Source organism: Papaver somniferum, unplaced genomic scaffold (genome assembly GCF_003573695.1).
Source record: "Papaver somniferum cultivar HN1 unplaced genomic scaffold, ASM357369v1 unplaced-scaffold_21, whole genome shotgun sequence".
In the NCBI taxonomy this organism is placed as follows: domain Eukaryota; kingdom Viridiplantae; phylum Streptophyta; class Magnoliopsida; order Ranunculales; family Papaveraceae; genus Papaver; species Papaver somniferum.
Genome location: NW_020631041.1, coordinates 17,946,348 through 17,958,954, shown reverse-complemented (window position 1 = coordinate 17,958,954; position 12,607 = coordinate 17,946,348). Strand labels below are relative to the sequence as shown.

General features: G+C 36.0%; 1 protein-coding gene across 1 annotated transcript; it reads right to left on the bottom strand.

Moving 5' to 3' along the window:
• Nucleotides 1–10,237: 10,237 nt before the first annotated feature.
• On the bottom strand, nucleotides 10,238–10,849 carry LOC113339706. Its single transcript, XM_026584939.1, has one exon. It carries the CDS (start codon nucleotides 10,847–10,849, stop codon nucleotides 10,238–10,240), a length of 612 nt encoding a protein of 203 aa, XP_026440724.1.
• Nucleotides 10,850–12,607: the final 1,758 nt, after the last annotated feature.

Below are 12,607 nucleotides of genomic sequence, written 5' to 3'. Positions count from 1 at the left end.
TTACCCGTAACTAATGAGGTTCCTTTATCTTGTATTGTGCAGGCACCGAAACTAGAACTGAAGCCGCTTCCAGACCACCTAAATTACGCGTACTTGGGTGATAAAGAAGAACTTCCGGTGATTATTGCAAAGAACCTCAGCCCAATACAAGAAGAACGTTTACTTAAGGTTCTGAAAGAGTACAAAACGACTATTGGTTGGACAATTGCTGATATTAAAGGCATTAGTCCATCCATGTGCATGCATAAAATCCTAATGGAAGATAATTTTAATCCGGTACGTGATGCTCATCGTAGGCTTAAACCTCCAATGATGGAGGTCGTGAAGAAAGAGATCCTCAAATTACTAAGTGTGTGTGTAGGGGGGGGGGGGGAATTTACCCAATTTTTGACAACAAATGGGTTAGCCCGGTTCAAGTGATTCCTAAGAAATCAGGTGTCACTGTTGTTAGAAATCAAAATGACGAACTTGTTCCTACAAGAGTTCAAACAGGATGGAGAGTGTGCATAGACTACAGAAAGCTTAATGTCGCAACCCGAAAGGATAACTTTCCTTTGCCTTTCATTGATCAGATGTTAAAGAGGTTAGTGGGACACTCACATTATTTATTTTTGGACGGTTATTAGGGGTACAATCAAATTTTTATTGCACCAGAAGATCAAGAGAAGACTACTTTTACTTGTCCTTTTGGTACGTTTGCCTATAGAAGGATGACGTTTGGTCTTTGCAATGTGCCTGCCACTTTTCAGAGATGTATGGTCAGTATATTTTCTGACTACGTGGAACGCATCATTGAGGTATTTATGGATGATTTTAGTGTTTATGGTGATTCATTTGATATTTGTTTACAAAATCTTGAACTTGTGCTTAAAAGATGCATAGACACTAATCTCGTTTTAAATTGGGAAAAATGTCACTTTATGGTAAACCATGGCATGGTGCTTGGTCACATTGTGTCCTCTCGAGGGATTGAAGTTGACAAAACAAAGATAGATTTAATAAGGAACTTACAATATCCCACTTCGGTAAGGGAAATTCGTTCTTTTCCTGGTCATGCAGGTTTTTACAGGCGGTTTATCAAGGATTTTTCCAAAATGTCAATGCCGATGTGCAAATTATTGCAAAAAGAGGTTATTTTTTACTTCAACAAGGAGTGCAAGGATGCCTTTGATAAGTTGAAATAATTGTTGACGACTGCATCAATTATCAAGTCATCGGACTGGAGTTTTCCATTTGAATTAATGTGTGATGCAAGTGACTATGCAGTTGGAGCCGTTTTGGGTCAAAGAGTAGACAAGCTGTCTCATGTGATTTATTATGCATCTAGTAGGACCCTAAACGATGCACAAATCCACAATTCTACCACCGAGAAAGAATTTCTTGCTATAATATTTGCACTAGAAAAATTTAGATCATATTTGTTGGGTACAAAAGTGGTTGTATATTCTGATCATGCAGCACTTAGGTACCTACTAAAGAAGAAAGAAGCTAAGCCAAGACTTATACGGTGGATTCTACTATTGCAAGAATTTGATTATGAAATAAAGGATAAAAGAGGTGTTGAAAATACTGTTGTTGATCATCTTAGTAGAATTGTTGTTTCCGAAGAAGAACTTCCTTTACAAGATCGTTTTCCAGACGAACAACTTTTCTCAATTGAAGATTCAACACCTTCGTACGCGGACATAGTGAACTACTTGGTTACAAGACAAGTACCTAGTACAATGTCTAATTTTCAAAAGCTTAAGCTTAAGAAAATAGCCAAGCAGTATGTGTGGGATGAGCCCTACTTGTGGAAATACAGTTCTGATCAAATCATCTGCAGGTGCGTACCTAATTCTGAATTTCAATCTATTCTTACTTTTTTTCATACTTATGCATGTGGTGGTCACTTTGGTTCTAAACGTACCGCTTTCAAAGTACTTGAAAGTGGATTTTATTGGCCTACCCTATTTGAGGATGCATATATTTTTTGCAAATCTTGTGATATATGTCAAAGAACGGCAATCTAGGTGCTCGAAATCAAATGTCACTCATACCAATTCTTTCTGTTGAAGTATTTGATGTGTTGGGAATTGATTTTATGGGTCCTTTTGTCAATTCTAACGAAAAATTTTATATACTTCTTGCTGTGGATCATGTTTCGAAATGGGTGGAATCTAAAGCCACCCGTACAATGATTCTAAAGTTGTTTGTGAGTTTGTGAAGGAATAAATTTTTTTTAGACATGGTACACCAAGAGTGGTTATCAGTGCCGGAGACTCACATTTTCAGAGATCCTTTCATGCTCTACTCAAGAAGTACAACATAACACACAAGGTCGGTACGTCGTATCATCCACAAACCAGTGGGCAAGCCGAAATCTCAAACCGTGAGATTAAATCCATTCTTGAGAAAACCGTAAACACTACACAGAAATATTGGATTTATAGGCTTAATGATGCACTTTGAGCATATAGAACGGCGTACAAAACACCGATTGGTATGTCTCCGTATCGGTTGGTTTTTATGGCAAAGCTTGTCATCTTCCGGTTGTACTTGAACACAAGGCATATTGGGCGATAAAGATGTGCAAAATGGATTATGACAATACGGGGAACAAAGGAAGTTACAACTTAACGAGCTAGAGGAGATACGTAATGATGCTTACGAGAGTTCTCGTATATACAAGGAAAAGAAAAAAAAATTCCATGACAAGATGATTTCTCGAAAGAGTTTTGTTGTGGGTCAAAAATTTCTTTTATTTAATTCTCGTCTTAAGTTATTTCCTGGTAAACTAAGGTCCCGATGGGGTGGACCATTTGTTGTTACTAATATTTTTCCTTATGCTGCAGTTGAGGTTACTAGTCTCACTACATGGACAATTTTTAAAGTCAACATCCATAGATTGAATACATGTTATGAAAACTTTCTTGCGGAGAATGTAGATGTAATTGAACTTCAAGATTCACTCCCTCTGGAGGAATAGCATAATTGGGATGCCAAGTCGGGCTGAGGACATTAAACTAAGCGCTACGTGGGAGGCAACCCATCGGTTTTGTATCTCTACCACTTTTGTTTTCATTTTCTTAGTTTTTCATATTATATCTTGCATTCCCATCTTTGATTTTACAAGTCCTATATCTATAATGAAAGTTTTGACGATTTCTTGTCAGAAAATTCTGACTGCGCACTTGTCACGAAAATATCTCTCGAGACTTCATACGGAGTCCGAATTGAGTGGTTGACACCAACTTTTAAAGAGGACAGACTAACCTTTATTTTCCAAAAAGAAAATCTGATTTTGGATTCCGTTAACTTGTATAGATAGGCCTGGACATTTGAGTTTTGGTATTTTTCCAGAACTTTTTCAGATTGCATGTCAGTCAGTCCGGAGGACATAAAAGTAAGACCTTTTATCAAAAAACTATGAAAGTTTGAAACGTTATATAAAAGATGTACGTGAACAACTTTCGTTTAGGATGTTTTTCCTAGTTCCATACCCATTGGTACAGGTTTCGAGTTTTTCATGGCTGTTATGTCAAAAATCAAAATTTTCGGTTTTGAACATTGAGGACAATATTGAGTTTAAGTGTGGGGAAGTAGTTAAGCATGTTTGGTTTGCATATACACATAAAAAAAATGTAATACTATTTGATTTCTTGCATTTTGGAGTTAATTATGAGTTATTTAGAATGACACACTAAACCTTTTCAGGTTGAAACAATTCTTACTGCTGTAGATTGAGTTCCATTTTATCGTTCTACAATCCTTAAATTTATATACGTTCATAATTCAATGCGAAGCTCAAGCTATGGTAGTCATTTGAAATAGTCATCCTCGCAATTAATTATTACTGAATCACTTTCTTTTTATTTTTGCAGTTTTATGTTTCTCTAAAGTGACTTGGTGGGATCCTGATACTGCCGTGGATGTTGTAGCAAGGTAATCATTGGTTGAGTATATAAAAGCCCCAGAGACAATTGTCTTACACTCAGAAAGAGTGTACCGATAAAAAGAAAAAGAAAAAAAAAAAGAGAAAGAAAGAAACATATATATAACGCTCCTCTTCATTTATCGACACTTCGATAGCAGTACTTGTGAAATGTTGTCCCTGTCTGTGTCGCCTACATAAGTGTGGAACGCAGGATCCAAGGAAACTATCACGTATTGAAAAGGAACATGCTCTTAGAGTCTAATCATGTAGTCGATAAAAATAAAAATAAAAACCATATATCATCATTATATAGCAAGTCAAAAAGACTATTGATGAGGTTCTTGACGCTTGGATGGCAGTATGCGTGAAACGTTGTCCCTGTCTCCGTCGCCTAAACAAGCATGGAACGCAGGATCCAAGGCAACTATCACATACTTGTTGAAAAGGAACATGCTCTTAGAGTATTTAATCATGTGCTTAAGTTAAATGGGTGCTTCTCTCAACTAGTGCGCTATAAATAAGAATCCTTTGACGACATTCATACAAGTATGGTTGGTAACATCTTTAACTTAAGTCAACATTTGCACACTTCACTTTTCTATTTCCATTTTCTTATCTATCCATGTGATTTCAGTATGCGAGTGTTGTGATCAACGTTGCAACAAGTACGATGACAATATTAGTAAAGATTTGCAATCAGGTTGAATGTCACACGTAAGTAATTGCTTGTGTGTGATGATTGGAATGTATGTGGGATGTTTGCAGCTAAAGAAATTATGCAAGCTAATTATTTGGATTTGTACTTTGTGTCTATCCTTAGTAGTTCTTCCAAGGCGAGAAATTGGAGTAGGTTTTGTGGGCATACCTCTTGTAAACCCTCACGAGACTATAACTCGTCCACTAGGGACACCTATGGGTTTAAAGGAATGTTATTCATGCTAAGAGTAACCGTATCCTCACGACATGGAGTTTTTGTATTTAGGATTAGTTTTATTTAGTTTTCTCGAGGACTAGCAAAATCTAAGTGTGGGGGAATTTGATAAGTGCATAATTCATATGATTCTAGTGTCCATTCCATACTTGTTCTAGCTATTATTCTTGCATATTTTCGTATTATTAGTCTTTATTTCTATTATTTTCCTCTAATAGGTGAATTATCCAAAAAGGATCTACAAAGTGCTTAAAATATCTAGGAAGATAAGTATTCCAAGAATCCAAGCACCCAAGTCCAAGAGAAGTTGAAGAAGTGCGACGAAAAGGAGCAAAACACTTAAAATCAAGAGAAGGGCCAAAGACCGATCTTAACTCATTCAAATTAAGTATTTCTCATCACCATATTGAATAGAATTGAAATATAAAAAGAATTCAAAAAGAATGAGGTCATTCCGAGTTCGGACGAAGAAGTTGTGGCCAAAACGAGTGTTTATTGAATACCGAAGACACTAGGGTACGCGTACGGGTACGCATACCCTAGTTCCGAAAATTTATGCTGGAATTTGAGGTACGCGTGCGGGTACGCATACCTAGCAAGTAGGAAAACGTGTATAAACTCCTTGGAAGGCATAAAGGCACGTTTGGGAACTTAGTTATTTTGGGTCGGGTTCTTGAACCGAACTAAATACGTGAAGAGCAAGCAATGTAAACCTATAAAAAGGTGTTAGGTTATGTAAAATGAGATGATATCATTAGGTCACAAAATTATAAGCTTTGGAGAGGAAAAACAACAAACGGAGCGATTCTCAATCGTAACGTTTTCTATTAACTTTTCTGATATGTATATCATGGATGTTTCTACATCCATGAGTATCTAAACACCTATTGATTAAGGATGAATTCTAAGTTTTAAAATTGATTTGGGTTAATATATGAATCTATTTTGATTTCTTCATATGATTATCGTTTGTTTCTACTATGAATAAATATTATGATTGATTGATTGATTGTTCTAGGTGTCCAACTAAATCAGTTTATTAATTAATCTAAAGCTAGTAAAGGATTGGGATATCCGTGTAATTGTTGAATAACCCCTACACAAGTAGAAAACGTGAAACCTTGCAGAGGGATTCTTTGGAGCAATAACGTGTAGAAACAACACTAGAAAGTGGACCTTTTGCTAAGAGTCTAACTACTAGGATTAACCCAAGTCACAAAACATAAAGCATTCGACAAGCTACACCTTGAGCGCGCTACTACTTGGTGGTTTGGACGAATAGAATCTGGTATTCGAGCGCTTCGGTACCCAGTGACCAAAGGACTTTAGAGAATAACACTGCTCTAGCTGCTTTTCTACGGTTGGTGATAATATATGATTAATGACGAATAGATAAATATATTAACTCATTGACGGTTTATATACGAAGAAGGATTCCTTGATCATATCTCTCTCTATTGATTACAATACAATTTTATTTTCTTTGATTATTTATTTTGTTCACAATCTAAAAAAAAAAAACCTTTGTGACACTTTGACAACTAAAACTCACTGCTCTTCGTGGGAATGATCCTTGCTTCCATTGTATTACTGGTTAATTGTGTGGAAATAAGATAAATAATTTGTTGAGCCTACGACACCCATCACGCAGGCAATATGCAAACCACCACAAAGGGTGCGCTGCACATTATGTAGTAATATTTTGGTAGTTACGCATCAACTAATTTTCCATTGCGACTAATAGAACGATGTACTCCCTCTATTTCAGGAAAAGTGATACTTTCACTTTAGGAACAATTTTTGAAAATTGAATGCGTAGCCGTTATGAAAACCACCACAAAGGATGCATAACATATTATGCAGCCATGTTTTTGTTTATGCATCGACTAATTTTCCGTTTCTGGAAAAGTTTCACTCGATTTCAGGAAAAGTGATACTTTTGCTTTTTCAATTTGGTCTATTTTTGGCAAAAATAAAACTGTAAAATATCTCTTTTTCTGAAACAGAGATAGTATATGCCTAAAAATATCATTCCGACAATAAAAAAAAAATGCATAACGAATTATGGAGCCACCACAAATGATGCATATCAAAAGTTTATATACAGTCGTATTTTGGTTCATGCATCCACTAATTTGGTTATGCAACCACTGAAACGATGTATATGCCTCAAAAATAACATTCCAACAAAAAAAAAGATGTATAACGCGTTATGTAATCAACGGTTTTTTTTTTTCTTTGGTCGCCCCTTCCCACCGTGGCTAGGGATGTACATGGTAAGAGTTATCTATTAAAACCGAACCGAACCAAGCCAAATGGATTAGAAGAAAACCGAACCATTTACTAATCGTTGGTTTTGGTTTAAAAAAATGAAAACCGACCGTAACGGTTTCGGTTTTGGTTTGATGTAAACCAAACCAAATACCAACGGTAAAAACGGTTAGCTTTGATGTAACTAATATCAACCATTAGATCTACCTTAGATTAACTATATTCTTAGTGATGCTGCTTTTGATAAAAATATTAATCTTTCTGGGATTGGTCTGGTTTTGCATGACACTGCAGGTGAATTCCTTGGATGCAAGCTTGAAGCGGGGTCTGTAAGGAATGTAGAGGAAGCCGAAAGTCTTTCCCTACTGGAAGCTGTTTTATGGGCAAAGGCGAAAGGAATGGAAAAAATTTGTTTCATCAGTGATGCAAAACCAGTGATTGATTTCTTTACTTGCAATAGTAATCAACTTCTTTGGTATAATAATTCAGTCTTAGAAGACTGTAAAACTATCTCAACTTGTTTTAATTTTGTCAAATTTGAATTCTTAAGAGGAAATCACATTGTAATAGTTGATCGATCAAGAAGCTAAATTCAGTAGAAGGGCTAGAGCCACTGGAGAATGGATGGGAAATTTTCCAGAATTTCTTAGTGTTACTATGTAATGTTTTCCCTTATCAATAAATCTCTTTTTCGTAGCAAAAAAAAAAAGACTAACTATATTCAATTTTATCCATACGTTTACACTATAAATGTCTATATTTAATTTTACTGAATTTTAATATGTAGTTTTATGTGTAACTAAATTTTATTCTTTCATTTTTTTTTTGTATATTTTCTTATTTTAACCGTGAGTTACATGAAACTGACAAAATAATGGCAAAATCGAAATCCAACGGTAAAACTAAAAACCAAAACCGTTGGTTAATGGCACGATTTTGGTTTGGTAATCAAAAACCAGTAGTAATGGTTTCGGTTTTGGTTTGAGAAAAAACAGAACCGAAACCGACCATGTATATCCATAATTGTAGCAGCGGTGTTCTAGTTTATTTTCGGGAAGAAAGGAATCCATTGATATAAACAAGAAGTTAGAGGGATGAAAGGAGGACTATTATCCAATTATTCTTCAGCTACATCAAACCTCCTATGGTGTTTGGTTACCTTATCAGCCATACAATTAAAATAACAATTTAGTTTTGGAGAAAGAAAAGTCATTTACAAGAACTTAGCAATCCTCCTGGATTTAACAATTGAACCAAGCTAATCTGGTCAGTATTATTGTTGAGAAAAGAAATCACTTTCCTGGCACCTGGCACCACATCTAAGGAGGACCTTGCTAAAACCCCAGTTTTTAACCAACTTCACAGCTTCTAATATGGCTGTGAAGTCTGCTTCTGCTAGATTTTTGCATCAGCTCTAAAATTGTTTTGCAACATCTGAAGTTACCTGTTAAGTCGGATAAAATGATACCAACACCAGTTTCATATGCACTGATGCTATTTTTTTCTTTCCAGCAGAATGCAACTCCTGGTGGCCGCCACACTGGATGGCCATGTAGATCGTCCTAGTACGAGTAACAATTTTATATTTTAATCTAGGCTTAATCTAACGGAAGAAAAGTCTAAAAATTGTCATCTTAAAATCACAACTCTCAATACCCCACGGTAATGATTAGAAAGTAACCACATTTTGCTTTTCGTGACCCAAAAACGGAATCCTTGGCCGAATTTAGAGGACAGTAAATGCCCCTTAAAAGGGACCAAACGGGCATATATCCATTAAACGTTCCCCAAAGGGATAATTTACCTGGCATTGGTCAGAGTATAGATTTATAGGCCAAGCCAAAATGGTGTGATTGTGACCTTACATGGTCAATTTATTGTACGGCGAACTGTATCTTTTAAGCTTCAGCGATGACACACACCGAAGGTGCGTCCCGCGATCTATATCATGAAAAAATCCAAGGGTTGTTAGGACAGTCACGGTGGGGTAAAAGGCGGGGTCCACCATCCTTTTTTTCTCTCACATCAAAATCACGGTGCTCCTTTTCGGTACACCAAACATTTTCGTTTAAGCTTATGGGTTCAATTTAAAGACGATATCAGGCTTCTAAGGTGGTTACTGTTACATCTCAGAATGGAATTTATTGACAGTATGTTTTTTCTTATAGTTCTCCATATTTTTATCAGAAATGAGCACAATCTGATATGGGTAGTACCGTTATTTATCAATTTTGCGAGTGGTCGTTGAATATTACAGATTGACCTTATCCACGATAAAAAACCAGGTTTCCATATCATGATATATACTAAATTTTGGTAGAAATGTAGAACATTACCAAAATATTATGTTAAAATCATTGGACCGACCGACCGGAGGGCCCGTAAGGATGGAGTCATTTTCATGGCCATTTTTTTTGTCAAATGGACCCTAACGATTTTATAAAAAGATTGCAAAAATTTTGTGTGCAATTTCGATAAGGTCCTTTGAATCTCGTAACTTAAAAACACGGATTTGATGGGAGCCGTTCATCTAATATGGGATTTCTGTGTGGATTCTATATCGTTCGTTCGATATAGAATGAAGCGTAAACGAAATTTTGATGATCAAATCAAAATCGAATGAAGCGTGAAATCTAATACAGACTCTAATTAAATCCTAATACAACTCCAACTGCAATCATACAATAAGATCTTTGAATTCCTACCAATAATTATATATTGTAGCGAAATCAATTCCCACAGCAAATTGTTAGTGATAGAAATGGTTCGATAATAAGGATTCATTTGTGTGAGAAGGAGAAGCAGAAGGTAAAAAGAACGCAATTGATTTGTTTTAGAAGGAAAAAACAAAAGGTAAAGGGAAGGAGGCGTGAATTATTTTTCATTTTTCTTTCCTTTCTGGAAACAATCATCGAAGTAGGGAAAATAGGTACGTTTACTTTGTATCTATGGAATAGTGTATGTTTGTATTATAATCACATCCACGTCACAGTCACTTTATATATTTCTAGATTTTGATCACTTATATCTTTTTTTTTTATGCAAACAAAGAGATTTTACTGATTTGTAGTAGAATAAAAGTATGATAATAAATGAGACTCAATAAATTCAGGGGATTATCAAATCCTGGAGACTTTATGTTGTCTTCTGTATTTGGCCAAAGTATCAGCAGTTTTATTACATTTTCTAGAAACAAAGGAACAATTCCATCTAATAAAAAACTTCAGTTTGTCTATCGCATCAAGCAAAATTGTTTCACTCTCCCATGAAATAACTGGAGCAGCGTTGTTGATGTAGTTCTCAATTCCCTTTAAGTCAGTTTCCACAATAACTTGTGAAATTTGTAGTTCTTCACACCATTTAACTGCGTCATAGAAGGTAACACATTCTGCTTGTTCCGAACTCCTTATTCCTGCATAGCATTTTGAGAGGCCACCTCTCCAGTTTCCTGCACCATCACGAAGAATAACGGCAACACCTGTTAGTCCATTATCAGGATCATAAGAAGCATCATAGTTAGCTTTAATAAAGAGAAAATCAGGTGGTGTCCATAATTGTTCTATATGCACAGAAGGTTTATCTATAAAACTATCGTGTTGTTGTCTGTTGTAGAGATTCTCTATATACTTAGAGAAACTCAAAGCTTTCTTAGCAACTGCTTGTGGCTCAATCTTCAGATTTTGAAAATGCACGTCACGTCTTGTATTCCATAGAGTCCGGGTTACCACCATAGCTATGTTCGCCAGCCACTAGGTAAATTCTGCTGATGATCTTCTTTCATCCAGCTTTCAAACATTGAAGCAACAGTGTTATGCACTCCAGATAAGACTTTAGAGCCACCAGGGATAAGCATCCACACTGCTCTTGAGAAGTCTCAATAGAAAAGAACGTGCATAGCACTCTCATCATATTGGTTGCAAAGAGGGCAATGTATGTTGATGTAATGACACGCCCTTGATAACCTTTCTTCTGTAGGCAGGATGTCGATAAAGCACTTCCAAAAGAAATGTTTTATTCTTGGCCAAGTTTTAATGCTCCAGAACACCTTCCAACGGAGAGACTTGTATGGTACCTAAACTGGTTTCATACAACTTTTTATAAGCTGATTTCAGAGTGAAAGCTTCATTCTTTGTGAGTTTCCAAATCAACTTATCTTCAGCAGAATTCGGAATTCGCATATCCATAATGAGCTATGCAATTTGTTCATCAAAAAGATATCGAATCAATTCATCATTCCATAGTTTTCTACCTTGAAGCATCAAATCTTGAACCCAAACATAAGACTCACTATCTGCCACTCCTTCTCTTAGGATTGGTGGTTCATCTTAACCTAAAACCCATACATCAAGCCATATTTTTATTTTATCACACCTCCCTAATCTTCATTGGTTGTTTTGTTTGATAAAACTAATATGCTTCTGTATACCATTTCATGCCCATGAACAGTTTGCTAGCTTTAACAGTTGCATGAATAAGACGGGTGCATGAGAAGTATTTCACTTGAATAGATTTCCCCCACTGCGCATCTGTGTTAGTGCAGATTCTCCATGCTTCCCTAACCAATACCGCCTAGTTTAAAATCTTCAGATCTCTAAAGGCTTGACCACCACAATCCTTATGAAGTCCCAAACTTTTCCAAGAAGTAACATAAGTACCTCTTTTATCTTCAAAACCCCACCAAAAGTCTCTCTGCACAACTTCCATCTTATTTATAACATCAGTTGGGATCTGAAAACAACTCATAGTATAAGCTGGAATTGTGTTTGTCACAGTTCTTACCATCAAGGACTTCCCACATTGGGACATAGTTTTACCATCCCATGAAGAGAGTCTATTCTTAACTTTGTCATACAAGAGGGATAAGCATTATGTTTTCTTTTTTCCAATGATGAGAGGTATTCCTAAATATCTTTCAGTTGGCTGCATTATGGGAACCTTCAACCTTCTTGTTAAAATTCTGCAAAATCTTTGAGGAACTTGTGCACTATAGTGGACACTGGATTTGGTAAAGTTTACCATCTGACCTGATGCATTACCAAAATCTTCAATAACTTTCAGCACATTATTTACATTGTGCAAGTCAGCCTTCAAAAACAATAAGCAACCATCCGCAAAAAATAAATGCGAGATGGAAGGTGCATTTGGTGCAATTTTAATGCCTTCTATCTGACTTTGATGCTCATCTTGAAATAATTTCCTCGAGAAAGCTTCCATGGCAATAATAAACAAGTAAGGTGACAATGGATCACCTTGGCGAACACCTCTTGTTGGTTGATAAGTAGCACAGGGAGCACCGTTAAGAAGTACTGAAATCTTAGTAGTTGTGATACATTGCATAATGAGATTACACCACTCAAGACAAAAACCCATTTGCATCATCACATATTTTAGAAACGACCATTCAAGCCTATCAAAGGCTTTAAACATATCTAACTTCAAAGCCAGGTACTTTGTATCTTCTTTTTTATTTTTCATGGTATAAATTATCT